This window comes from Camarhynchus parvulus, chromosome 1 (assembly GCF_901933205.1).
Source record: "Camarhynchus parvulus chromosome 1, STF_HiC, whole genome shotgun sequence".
NCBI classification, from domain to species: domain Eukaryota; kingdom Metazoa; phylum Chordata; class Aves; order Passeriformes; family Thraupidae; genus Camarhynchus; species Camarhynchus parvulus.
Genome location: NC_044571.1, coordinates 70,401,592 through 70,413,206, shown reverse-complemented (window position 1 = coordinate 70,413,206; position 11,615 = coordinate 70,401,592). Strand labels below are relative to the sequence as shown.

The 11,615-nt window shown below is 52.0% G+C and overlaps 1 protein-coding gene across 1 annotated transcript; it reads left to right on the top strand.

Annotated features, from left to right (window-relative positions):
- The first annotated feature begins 475 nt into the window (after window positions 1–475).
- SHISA2 (shisa family member 2) lies at window positions 476–5,840 on the top strand. Its single transcript, XM_030956640.1, has 2 exons — window positions 476–801; window positions 2,861–5,840. The coding sequence occupies exons 1-2, from the start codon at window positions 507–509 to the stop codon at window positions 3,412–3,414; spliced, it is 849 nt and encodes a 282-aa protein (XP_030812500.1). The 5' UTR covers window positions 476–506; the 3' UTR covers window positions 3,415–5,840.
- Window positions 5,841–11,615: the final 5,775 nt, after the last annotated feature.

Below are 11,615 nucleotides of genomic sequence, written 5' to 3'. Positions count from 1 at the left end.
CTGCCCTCCGCATCGCCGCGCTCCGGCCAGGGCCGCCACCGCCGCCCGCGCGCTGGTACCGCCCCGTCGGGCGGGGCGGGCGCATGCGCGCTGCGCCGCCCCCGCCGCCTATAAGTGCGGGCGCGGCGCTCCCCGCGCTGAGCGGGCGCGGCGCCGGACGGGGCGCGCGGAGAGCGGCGCGGCGTGGGGTTGGCGCGCCGGACCCGCTCCGCTGCGTCCGTGGGAGGATCGCGGGCTCCCGCCGTCCCTCGCCCATGGGCGCGGAGGAGGGCGCGGGCCGTGCGGGCGCGGCGAGGCGGCGGGGAGCGAGAGCGGAGTAGCGGCGCCCCCGGTTCGGCCGGTGCGCCCCGGGCGGCGGCTCCACCCCGCGGGCCGGCCCCGGGCATGCGGCGGCGGCGGGACCCGCGGCCAGAGTCCCCGCAGCGCGGCGGCTGCCTGCCCCGGGGGCCGGGCGGCGCTGCCCCGGCGCGGGGGGCCCTGACGGAGCGGCCGCCCCCGGCGGCGCCATGCGGGGCTGGCTGCTGCTGGCGGCGCTGGGCTGGCTGCTGCCGGCGGGGGCCGCGGCCAGCGGCGAGTACTGCCACGGCTGGCTGGACGGGCAGGGCGGCTGGCGGGACGGCTTCCAGTGCCCCGAGCGCTTCGACGGCGGCGACGCCACCATCTGCTGCGGCAGCTGCGCGCTCCGGTACTGCTGCTCCAGCGCCGAGGCGCGCCTCGACCAGGGCGCCTGCGACAACGACCGGCGGCAGGGCGGCGGCGAGCCGGGCCGCCCCGGCAAGGACGGCCCCGACGGCGCGGCAGGTGAGGCGGCCCTGGCTCGGCGAGGATGGCCCCGGGGTGTCTCCGGCTCGGCGGCTCCGCGGGAGCCGTCGCGGGTTCGCGGCGATCTTCTTGCCCGCCCCTTCCCCCCTTGCCGCCGGTGTCCCTCCGTCGAGTCGTGGGGCAGCACGGACGGAGCCGGCGCTGGCCGGGCTCTTACACGGGGAGGAGTGCCCAGCTGAAGGCCTGTCTTTCCCGCCCTTGCTGCTGGAAATCCCGGCCACGTCTCTCTCAGAGCAGGTGACACCACTCCCCTGAGAGTCCCGGGCCAGCCGTCTCGGCCTGGCACAGCTCTGCCGCCGCTTTGAACTGGCTCCTCAGCAGTGGCTGAGCTCCCCATTGAAAAGGCAAGGAAAAATGAGACAACCCCTATGAGCAGATCAGAAAAAGTAACAGGATATTTCAAAAGGACTCTGGCTGGTCCCCGCTGTAATTGTGTATGTTCTTTCAGCTCTGATATCCCCACTTAGGACTGGTTTTACAAGATTGAATTTCAAGGATAAACTCAAGTCTTTCTACTGCTGTTTAAAAAAGCCCCGGTGGCTCCCCAGCACCCTTGCTGCCATCCACACGTGCTGAGTGCAGGAGAAGTAGCCTGAAGTGATGTTATAATTAGGACAGATTTACTCTTGGAAAACTTGCACATTACAGTGTGGAGCAAGTGTGTGCACCTGCTTGAGAGCTGCTGTAGTGCCAAGCACAGAAGTGGAGATGATGTTTTACAGCCTTTTGTTTAAAAGTACTAAAGTGATGGAAGAAAAGTGGCCTTTTGATTATAACTCATTTCATGTAATCAGCTGTGCCACGAAGTATTCTGACTTGAGCAGACAGATAAACCCACCCCCCTTGCAGTTCTGAGAACAATGCATTTTTGTAAAAATTTTTTATTTAAAATTTATTGCTTTGCAGGTTTGGGAGCCATTGCCCTGTGCTGGCGCTGATTAACTTGCAGGTCATTAGCAGTGGCTGCCTTAGCAGGGTCAGACAGGGTCAAGCAGGGATCCGTAGCCCTGCCTGAGTCTTGGAGCTGCCAGGTTTTAGTGGAAATGATGAACTCCAGGCATGTTGCTGAGAGCATTCACAAGCACTGAAGGGAGACACCTTCCCTTTGTTATTTGTGGATATATCCATGCAGATTTCTTACTGAGACAGAGAAAAAAGCTTTTTTCCTGGGACTGCAGAATGGATTATCTGAATTGGATAAAGCATGGTGCTTGTATAACACCATTGTGGGTCTGATCCCTGTATGGGCCATTCACTTAAAGTTGGACTCGATGATTTTTGTGTGTTTCCAATTCAGGTGTATTCTGTGAAATCTGTATGTGTAGTCCAGATTCTTCCAAGGATGATGTTTACCATCCTTGGTGACTCCTGATGCCACCAATGAGCATCATCCATACTTTCTGCTCCCACCACTTGCCCACCCTCAGTCCTCCTGCCCTGATGTCCCATCATTAGGCCTCACAAGGAGGAATGCTGCTGCTTTGGAGCATGGTGCTGTCTCTGCACTGCCTGCTCTGTGGTGTCTCCCTAAACCTGGGGCTGAAGTGCAGAGCAGGTGGACATTCATCCCCAGAGTTGTGGGGTGTCAGAGGCCCTGTGATTACTGTCTGGTTGCTGCCTACTGTCACCCTGCCCCAGCGGGCTGACAACAGCCAGAGTGGGCTGGTGACGGAGAGGGATGTCGTGTGGCACCAGGGTTTGACTATCCTGTGATCCTGAGCCCTCAGCAGGGATCCTGCCCCAAAGTATCTCCCTAAGGCACTGTTCAAACCCAGCTGTATCATGCCTGATTGTTCTAGTAGAACATATTGGAGACATGATTTGATGAAATGTGGGGCAGTGGTTCCTGTGAACTAGACCATCATCAACCGGAGAGAAATATAAGCCATTGGGTTTAACAGCCCTTTTCATCATTCTGGTATGAAATGGTCTGCTTGTATTGCCCTGTGCTGGGAGGAAGTGGGCTCTGCTTGGTTGAGGGGGGACTACTGAGGTTTGTGCTTGCCCCATGGTGACAATGTTTTCCTTGCTGTTGCAGTGCCCATCTACGTGCCGTTCCTTATCGTGGGATCTGTATTTGTTGCCTTCATCATCCTGGGGTCACTGGTGGCAGCTTGCTGCTGCAGGTGCCTGCGGCCCAAGCAGGAGCCCCAGCAGAGCCGAGCCCCTGCAGGCACCCGCCTGATGGAGACGATCCCCATGATCCCAAGTGCCAGCACCTCCCGGGGCTCCTCCTCCCGCCAGTCGAGCACGGCTGCCAGCTCCAGCTCCAGCGCCAACTCGGGGGCCAGAGCTCCGCCGACGAGGTCCCAGACCAACTGCTGCCTGCCGGAAGGGACCATGAACAATGTCTACGTCAACATGCCCACGAACTTCTCGGTGCTGAACTGCCAGCAGGCCACGCAGATCGTGCCGCACCAGGGCCAGTACCTGCACCCGCAGTACGTGGGCTACGCCATGCAGCACGACCCCGTGCCGCTGACCCCCGTGCCCCCCTTCCTGGACGGCCTGCAGAGCGGCTACAGGCAGATCCAGTCTCCCTTCCCACACACCAACAGCGAGCAGAAGATGTACCCAGCTGTGACTGTGTAGCGCTGACGCCTTCCCCTCCCCATCCCCACCCAGCCAATTTTAATATCTGAACTGAATGGAGGAGAAATACTTCCTTGGAACAAAGCTCCCAGAACACTACTTGTAAATAATTTTGAAAGGCTCATGCATGTCAGACAGTGTTTATAAACCATTTATTTTCATCGGGGTCTGTTGCCAGGAACTGTAAGGATGATATCTCAGAATTAACGTTGCCAGATACGCTCCCATTCCAGCGCGTGATTTACGGCGGCGAAGGATTACGCTGGAAATGCATATGTATTTCAGATCACTGTGCTCATGAGATAAATGTCGGAGCCGTAAAGTGCCCTTCAGGTATGACATGGTCACAAGTATTTGCCTAATTAATTCTAGAAAGAGTTTTGTTCCACTGTACAAGACGGCAGTACTTCAGAAACCTCTCTGCTCCCAGCTCCGTAATGACGTTTCCCATTGCTTTACAGACAATCACAACTGAGAGCCAAGCAGTGCAATCCCTGTGTGCCCAGCCACCATGGCTTCTTACACACACCCATTTTGGGGTGAAATGCCACCAGAAGCTTGGTCTTGCAAAGACCAATTTTCCTTGTATTATGTAGGAATTAGAAGAATTAATTATTCTGCTCTTCTTTCCAGTGCACTTGAAACCCTTCTTGATTTGGTTTTGTGTCAAGATCAGGACCCAGTAGTGGTTTGCGCAGACTTTATCTTTGTGAACGTTTTACTAAAACCAGGGTATGAGGTGCTTGTTCTTTGTGACACTCAGCAAAGCTTTTGGTACAGCTGGCAGTGTCTGAACTGAACCTGCCTTGGCAGAGAAAGGTCAGACTGTGATTCCAAACATGCCTGATTTAACCTCACTTCTCATGAAACAGGAAACCCGTGTGAATGCTCATGAAGGTGTCAGCCCCAAAGCCTGTTTGCATTGGAGTCTGCCTGTAGGAAAATGGAGTTTATCTTGTCCCTATGAGCCCATTCTGAATCCCTTGCCCCACCCCATGGGAGTGGGAGAGTGTTATACAAAACCCAGTTGGGGTGTGAATGGGTTGGTGGAGGTTTGAAATCCATCCTCTTTTCTTCTTTACCCATGGCAGGGGACTAGGGAGGCACAGCTGTATTTAAAAACAAGGAAAAAGGCTCAACCAAGGGACAAAGGTGCTTGTGGTGTCACAAGGGTCATGGAGGTGGTGAGATGCAGACAGCAGGGACACTTAACACTGGAGCTGTTTGCTCTGTCCTGCTTTGCTTGTCTTGGGAAAAAACTTCTCCATGTCAAAGAGGCAACAAACAATCAGATCATTCTAATTATATCACCCCAAATGCAGCGAAGTTTTGCTGACAAAAAGGCTGCTTTTGTATCTTAAGAAATGTAGCCTCTGCATTTCCATACATTCGCTCCTCAGCCAAAACAGTGCCAGCAGAAGACTTAAGGCCCTGTGCAAAACCCAGTCAATTACTGTAGCCTGACCAGTGATGACAAAAGATTTCTTATTGTCTGATACTGTATCAATATGTAGCAATAACTGTGATGCTGTGTTTTGTATGTCTGTTTTTTAAATGACACAGAAGGTGCAGATCCATTGCCAAACCCAATGGTTTACTCATAAATACGCCACACACAGGCAGTCTGCAGCAGGCAGTCATGGTTTGGCCACTGACACGGGGAAATGAATAGGTAATTTATCCCAGATCTGTTGTTCCTGGCTGTGATCTCCCAGTCAGTGTGCAGGATCTGAGCAGAAAGATTGGTTTGTGAGACCTGCCTTCCTCTCCAGCCAGGCTGGGTGTCTTTGGGAAGCGGTGCCCAGCTGCTGGCGGTGTTGGATACTGCACAACCCGGTGCTCGGGGATTTTCAGGGCAGTGGGTGCTCCAGAGCTGTGTGCTGCCAGGCTTCTGAAGGACCCCCTGCACTCTCTGGTCTCTGGGGGTGTAGGTTTCTACCTGCCCACGTTGCAGTGGGGTCACACTGAGCTGGCATCAGGCACAGGGGCAGCTCTGTATGCTTCCCCAGGAGCAGGAGGTGCAGGGCCCTGGGTGAGCCCTGGTCCTGTGCTCCTGACCGTGCCCAGCTGTGAACCAAGTCAGCTCCCCCTCACTGCCTGCCTTGCACAGGCCCTGGCAAGGACACCTCCTCTGACCTATGGAATTCAGGTGAATCTTTGTATATTGTTTACTTGTTTAAAAAAAAAAAAAGAATAAGTTAAATTTAAGTCTGTAGAAATTAATTTACAACTGAAGGCAGAGAAACCCAAGCTCTAATAAAAGGAATTTTGTGAGATGTGGTGTTTTTTTTAATGTCATGTACAATAATGTAAAACCAATGTTACCATTTGATATAGCTTTTAAATCTCTGAAAGAGCACTTGCTTTAAAGTGTTTCTTACAACTGAAGAAAAAAGCCCCCTTTGTTTCTTAATAAATACTTTATGGTGTGACTTTGTTTTGTTTGCTTTGTCATAGGGATTTTATTTTTTTAGCTAATGCTTTGCTTTTCTGTGTCCCCAGAAGCACATCTGACCAGCCCTCCTTTCCAGACTGGCAAAACCAAAAGTTTGAACTTTTTGCTGTGTTTTTAAAGAATAACAGTAAACCCAACAACTTACATGTCTGAACAGCGTGCTGCAGTGGGGCATGTTCTGAGGAGATGTGTTTGGGGAGAAGGGGCACAGGGAGATGGCATCAGCTGAGCTGGGGATCCCTCACCTCTCGGATGAGGGATCCCCAACCTCTCGGATGGCTGGGGAGCAGGGGTGGGAGCGGGATGGGCCAGAGCCTGTGGGCTTACCAAGCTCCCTCTTTTCAAAGTGCCAAATACTCTGCAGCAAATGGCATTTTCTGAGAATTTTGGTTTCAGTTGGATTCACTGTTACCAGCTGAGCCTTTTGAGTGTGTAACTCTCAGTAAGTGGCTGTGCTGTCCCCACTGTCCTCTGCACGGGGACCCTTCTTGCTAGAGCAAACTCCATCCTCAGAAGGGAGACCAGAACCAAAGCCCCGTTGTGCCAGGGGGCATAGCTCAGTCTGGGGCGAGGCCACTTTGCTTTCCTGGTGTTTGCTCCCTCTTGCTGCTGGAGATGCTGGCATTGCCCTCTGTGGGCAGGTGGGTGGCTGGAGGAGCCTAAAGGGCATGGAGAGGAAATTGGGTGATTGTTGGATCTGCATGTTTATGACTCAAAAAAGTGGGGAAGAGCAGTCTGGGAAGAACATCACCTTGGTGAGGCTCTACACAGCACATTCCAAAATGCCAGAGCTTCCTGGTGTTTGGGGGGAGGTGAGGCAGCAAGGCTGGGAGCAGAAAGCTGGCAGGGAAGGAGGGAGTCCGCCATGGCTGGGAGCAGATGTGCTGAGGTGACGAGTACTGCGCAGCAGGGGAGGCCAACAATTCGTGTTAAAGCTTTTTCTCGTGTTTTTATCTGCAGAGTTGCTTTGCCCTTGGCAGATGTTTTCGTGCCGTGCCGTGCTGGAGTTGGTGTGCACAGCAAGCGGTGGTGAGGGTGGGGAAAAGCTGGCAAACCTCCCACAGGCTGGGCTGGTGCTGGTTGGCCTCGAGTGCACACCACCAGGCTGGAGGTGTCCTCACAAGGTGACCCGTGGGCACAGCAGTGCCCCAAGGTGGCTGTAGGCAATCCTGTGCCCAAAACACTAAGCCACACAAAGAGCAGGAAAGCATCGCCAGCGACAGGATCCCCTCCCAGCACACACGCAGAGAAACACTCTGGAATGTGTCCCCTGTGAACTGGGCACGTCAGGGGACAGAGCCCCTTAGGGGGCTTGTGTGGCTCTGTACAGCTGCCACCAGCTGTGCCACGGTCATCAGGGGACAGGGGTGGTTGTGCAGTTTGGGGCCAGTGCTCAGATGTGGCCCACAATGCCCAAGGGGAGCAAGCCAGGGAGCAGATCTCAGCTCAGCACATTAACCTCAGCACCTCCCTTGCAAAATGTCTCATTTGCTGCTCACTTTTGGTCTTTCTGGAGCTCTTCTCCCTCCAGATTTTCTGCTTTTCCACTCTTTTCCTCCCACTGAAGTTATTACTAAATATTATTCCCCACATGTATTCCCTTCTGTTTTTCCAAGCTGAATCTCATTTTATTGTTTCCTCCTCATATTTCCTGCTTCTCAGTAGGTCCCTTTGTAATATTTCTCTGTCCTCAGTGGGGCTTGCAGCATTTTCCCACCCAGGATCACTTGCAAATGGACCGAACAAATCACATAAGCCTGTGCCATCCTTTCTCCCCTTCCCCATCTACACTGAGTGGAGCAAGTTCCATGAGACCCTGACCACCCTCGAGGCTTACAGTGTCCCCTGTCCCACAGGAGATAATTTAATCCTTGTGACAGTATTTCTGTGCAGCCTGAATGGCCAGATAACAGCAGTCACTGGTGCTGTGACAGCCTCCTGTGCCTCAGCAATGGGGATAAGCCCATTGTGCAGGGCCATGTGGCACAGAACACCTCTGTGGGCTCCAGTGAGAAGGCCTCAGCTGAACCAGCACTGTGGTGTGGCTGCTCTGCACCGAACACTACATAGTGCTGGCCTGTCTGCAGCAAGCCCTGGCGGTGAGGGTGGCACAGGTGATGTCTCAGCACCCTGGGGTGTGCCAGTTCCCCCATCTACTGGGGGACACCCAATCCCAGACACAGCTTTTCCCCTGCCCATTCCCGGAAAGCCACTACAGCCCTGGCACAGGGATGGATTTTCTCCCCCTGCTGCACAGATCCCACTTCCTGTGCCAACACTTACTGGTTTTGTGATTTGCCCACAGAAATGCTGTCCTAATTTGTCCTTTATACCTGGAAAATCTCAGCACACTGACCTGATACCAGGCCTTTGGCTAGTGACCCTGCACCTCTCACCTTCTCCAACTTCTCCATGACGGCTTGTTTGCAATGTTTTCCCTGGCCCTCGTGTCATTTCCATCTCCTGTTTGTCCCTGCTGAGCCAGACCTCTTGTGGGGGCAGCTGTGCTGGATGGGAACATCTGGGGCATCTAATTCATGGGCAGAGGCACAGCTTCATTTGGAAAATACCTTCCCACTTAACATCAAAGGTGACATCTTCCAAATACGGAGAGCAAGGCAGCAAACATTCCGCTAGGCATGGCTAAAAAGTTGCTAGGTGTGCAAGAGGCCAAGTATCCTCTTACTCCCTGATTTTCATTAGAAGAGGGGAGACAAACCTCTCTGGAGTCTAACATGAGTCACAGCTCTCAGATTCCAAGTGCCTCCAGCATTGTAGTGGCTACTGTCTTTGTCAAAAGAAAGTTAGCTGACTTTATTTTTAATATTAATCAATTTGGGTGGCTATTCCTGATGAGACGAAGCCATGCAGGTAACAACTCAAAGCAGTCACTTTCTGCACTGGGCACATCCATCTCACCAAGGACACACATTGCTTTCTGTTTGCATTGTCCATAACACATCAGGAAATACAAAAGAAAACTCACCTGAAGCCTTGAAATCTTGTCTGCCATCACAGACTGTTGCAGTGACACCGTTGAGGTTTATAATGGCAAAAAGAGATTTCAAACATTCAAGAAAGAATAGCAATAACATTTTTCTCTAAACATGATAATCCTTTACATTCAAGTAAATAGTCTCTTATTGGCTGTTATCAATCCTTCAGAAAACCTCCAGCAAAATCAAGGCAAACAGTGATACATCAAGCTGAAAAGTGTTTAATTCAACAGGTAAGTTGCTTTCCATCAAGCATTCCTCATGTTTAGTGCTGAACCAGCTCAGGGCATGGCCCACCCTGGTTTGCCTCTCCAGGTTAATTTGAAAAAAAATAAAGCAAGAAGGCACTACTTTGGATCCCATCACTGCTATTAAACCAGGGCAAGGGAGCATCGTGTCAGAAAACAGTAATGATGCAGTGTGGAGGGATAGAATGTAAGAAAATAAAGATAGTGCAGAAGGCAGTCTCACACCTGAGGGGTTGCAGCTGTACTAATCACCAAAGATTAGGAACAGGCCTGAACTTAACAGGCCACAGCTGTGTCCAATAATGATGAGTGCTATAAAGGAGTGGGTTGCCTGAGCTGAGAAGGAGTCAGTGCTGTGAGGAGCTGTCCGTGAGAAATCACCAAGAAGGTATGGAACTTTTGCAATAAGATGACAATGATGCAGCACTAAAATAAAAATACTTCTCTACCTCCCTTCCAAGATATAGAGCAGCATCACAGGTTTATAAAAAATTGGCTGTATTGGAGGGGACCCTAAAGATAGTCTAGTTCTCAGTGTCCCATCCAGCCTGGCCTTGAACACTTCCAGGGGTGGGGTACTTAAATTTCCTTCCATCAGGTTTGGGAAGAGGTTTGAAAGCTGATGGGAACAACGTGGCAGAGTGTTTGATTCTGCTGGGTGCTGAGCCCAGCTTAGCTGGGCCACAAACTTCCCAAAGCTTGCTGGTGCTGCAGATGCTGGCACTGGGGCAGGTATGGCTTGTTGCAGGACAAGATGAGGATGCTGGTGTGTTGTGCAGTCTCTGCTATGATTCAGTACCCAAATGGTAAATATTGGCTTATGCAGCTACTAATTCCCTCAATATTTGCTTTTGAGAGACAGAATCCTATTGACTTCACACAATCAGACAATCTATGCATGATTGTAAATATCTCCTTATGGGGGGAAAATAATTCTTAATTTACATTGCTGCAAACCAAAAGCAACTGCCGTAGATTTACGGAGCAGTCAGAGTCAGGCTGTCAGTTTAACAGCTGAAGCTGAAGCCCACCCTCACTGTGGATGGGCAAATACAGACAGTCATGGCACAGGATTTAGTTAGCAGTATGAGAGCAGTAGGCAGCTCAAGTTCTGATACCTGGCACATCCAAATGAGCTGGCACTAGGATCACACTGTGGTTTTTCATGGACTAAGGCATGTTTTCAGGAGCTTACAGGCAGTTCCTTCCACAGTGTGGAGAAAGGAAGGAGTGAGATGGAGCAGCATAGTAACAAACCCAGCACAATATACAAACCCAGCCCAGAATCCCCTTCCTCCAGTCCTTTTCTCCTGAGGGGACTCGGGGGTGCTCCTGCTGCCTGTACTTGATACCAGCAAATACCAGCAGCTCCACGGGACCAACAAAGCAGTCTTGGTTTACTGTGACAGCTGTGCTGCACATTTTTGACGAGGCTGTAGGCCAGTGCCAGCTGAGCCGTCAGACAAGGTGGCTGTGAGAGCTGAGACTCCCGGACTTGCCACTGCAGGATTTAAGTGCCACTCTGCCCTGAAAGATTGCAGCTTCTTCACTTGAGGGCTGCTTTGTGTGACCCAGGAAGCTCAGTGCCCTCACCACTCTGGCATGGCACCCTCACAGGGGCAGCACCAAACACCAAGGGAAATCCAGAGGGCAACCATGACCACCTCTCTGACTGTTACCCCACTGTCCTTAGAGAGTCATGGCAAGAAAAAAGCAAAGTGAGCTCCCTCCCATCAAGCTTCCTCATGGTGAATGTCCTGGCTGGGCATGGCCACTGCAGCAAGGTCTCACCGGCACTGTTCACCATTCCCTTGCCTGGGACACTCGTCATCTGCCCTTGAGCTCCTTGCTCAGTGCGGACAGCCAAAAACCAGCCGTGTCTTTCAGGGGTTTTTAAAGCCTTGTTTCTCTGCAGTCCTGTATTTCTGCTGAGGAGGGAACTCGCTGCTCCTTCTGAGTTTCTGAGGATTTGCTGCACCCCAAATGCTGAGGGAACTCAAAGAGGCGTGGGGCTGTGCTGGAGGGAGGGCTGGTCACAGGGTACTGCCACAGCAGCACTCACTAAAAGGGATTATGTTTCTGAAATCTTCTTGCTTAACATTCCTTAGCCGGACCTTTCTCAGTTACACTTTTATTTTTTAATGCTCCCATTTCAGACTTGAGCATTAATCTACAGGTTTAGGGACTTTGATTCTTCTTTGTTCTGGTATGAGGCACTGAAGACTGCCATCAACAGACTTAGCAGCTGCTCCAAATATTTGGCTCTGGGACATGAGCACTAGGCTCTCTCACAGCCTTGCCTGTCAGACTGTTAGAGGCAAAGTCTCTGAGGTGATTAGTCAACTAATATATCTAATAAGGGGTTTAAGCAGCAATCCATTATGTTTAACAATTCTGAGAATCATTTCCCTCTTAGTGTGCTGTACAAGAGATGACAGTGCAGGGAGCAGTTGGCTGAGCATCCAGTTCTCCTGCCACCAACTGAATAAGGCTTATTTAAGT

What these genes read in the sequence shown, in the direction of transcription:
- SHISA2 (XM_030956640.1), top strand. Translation starts at nt 507, where the DNA reads ATGCGGGGCTGGCTGCTGCTGGCGGCGCTGGGCTGGCTGCTGCCGGCG. An exon ending in CGGCCCCGACGGCGCGGCAG is followed by an intron (nt 802 to 2,860) that starts GTGAGGCGGCCC and finishes TTGCTGTTGCAG; the next exon opens with TGCCCATCTACGTGCCGTTC.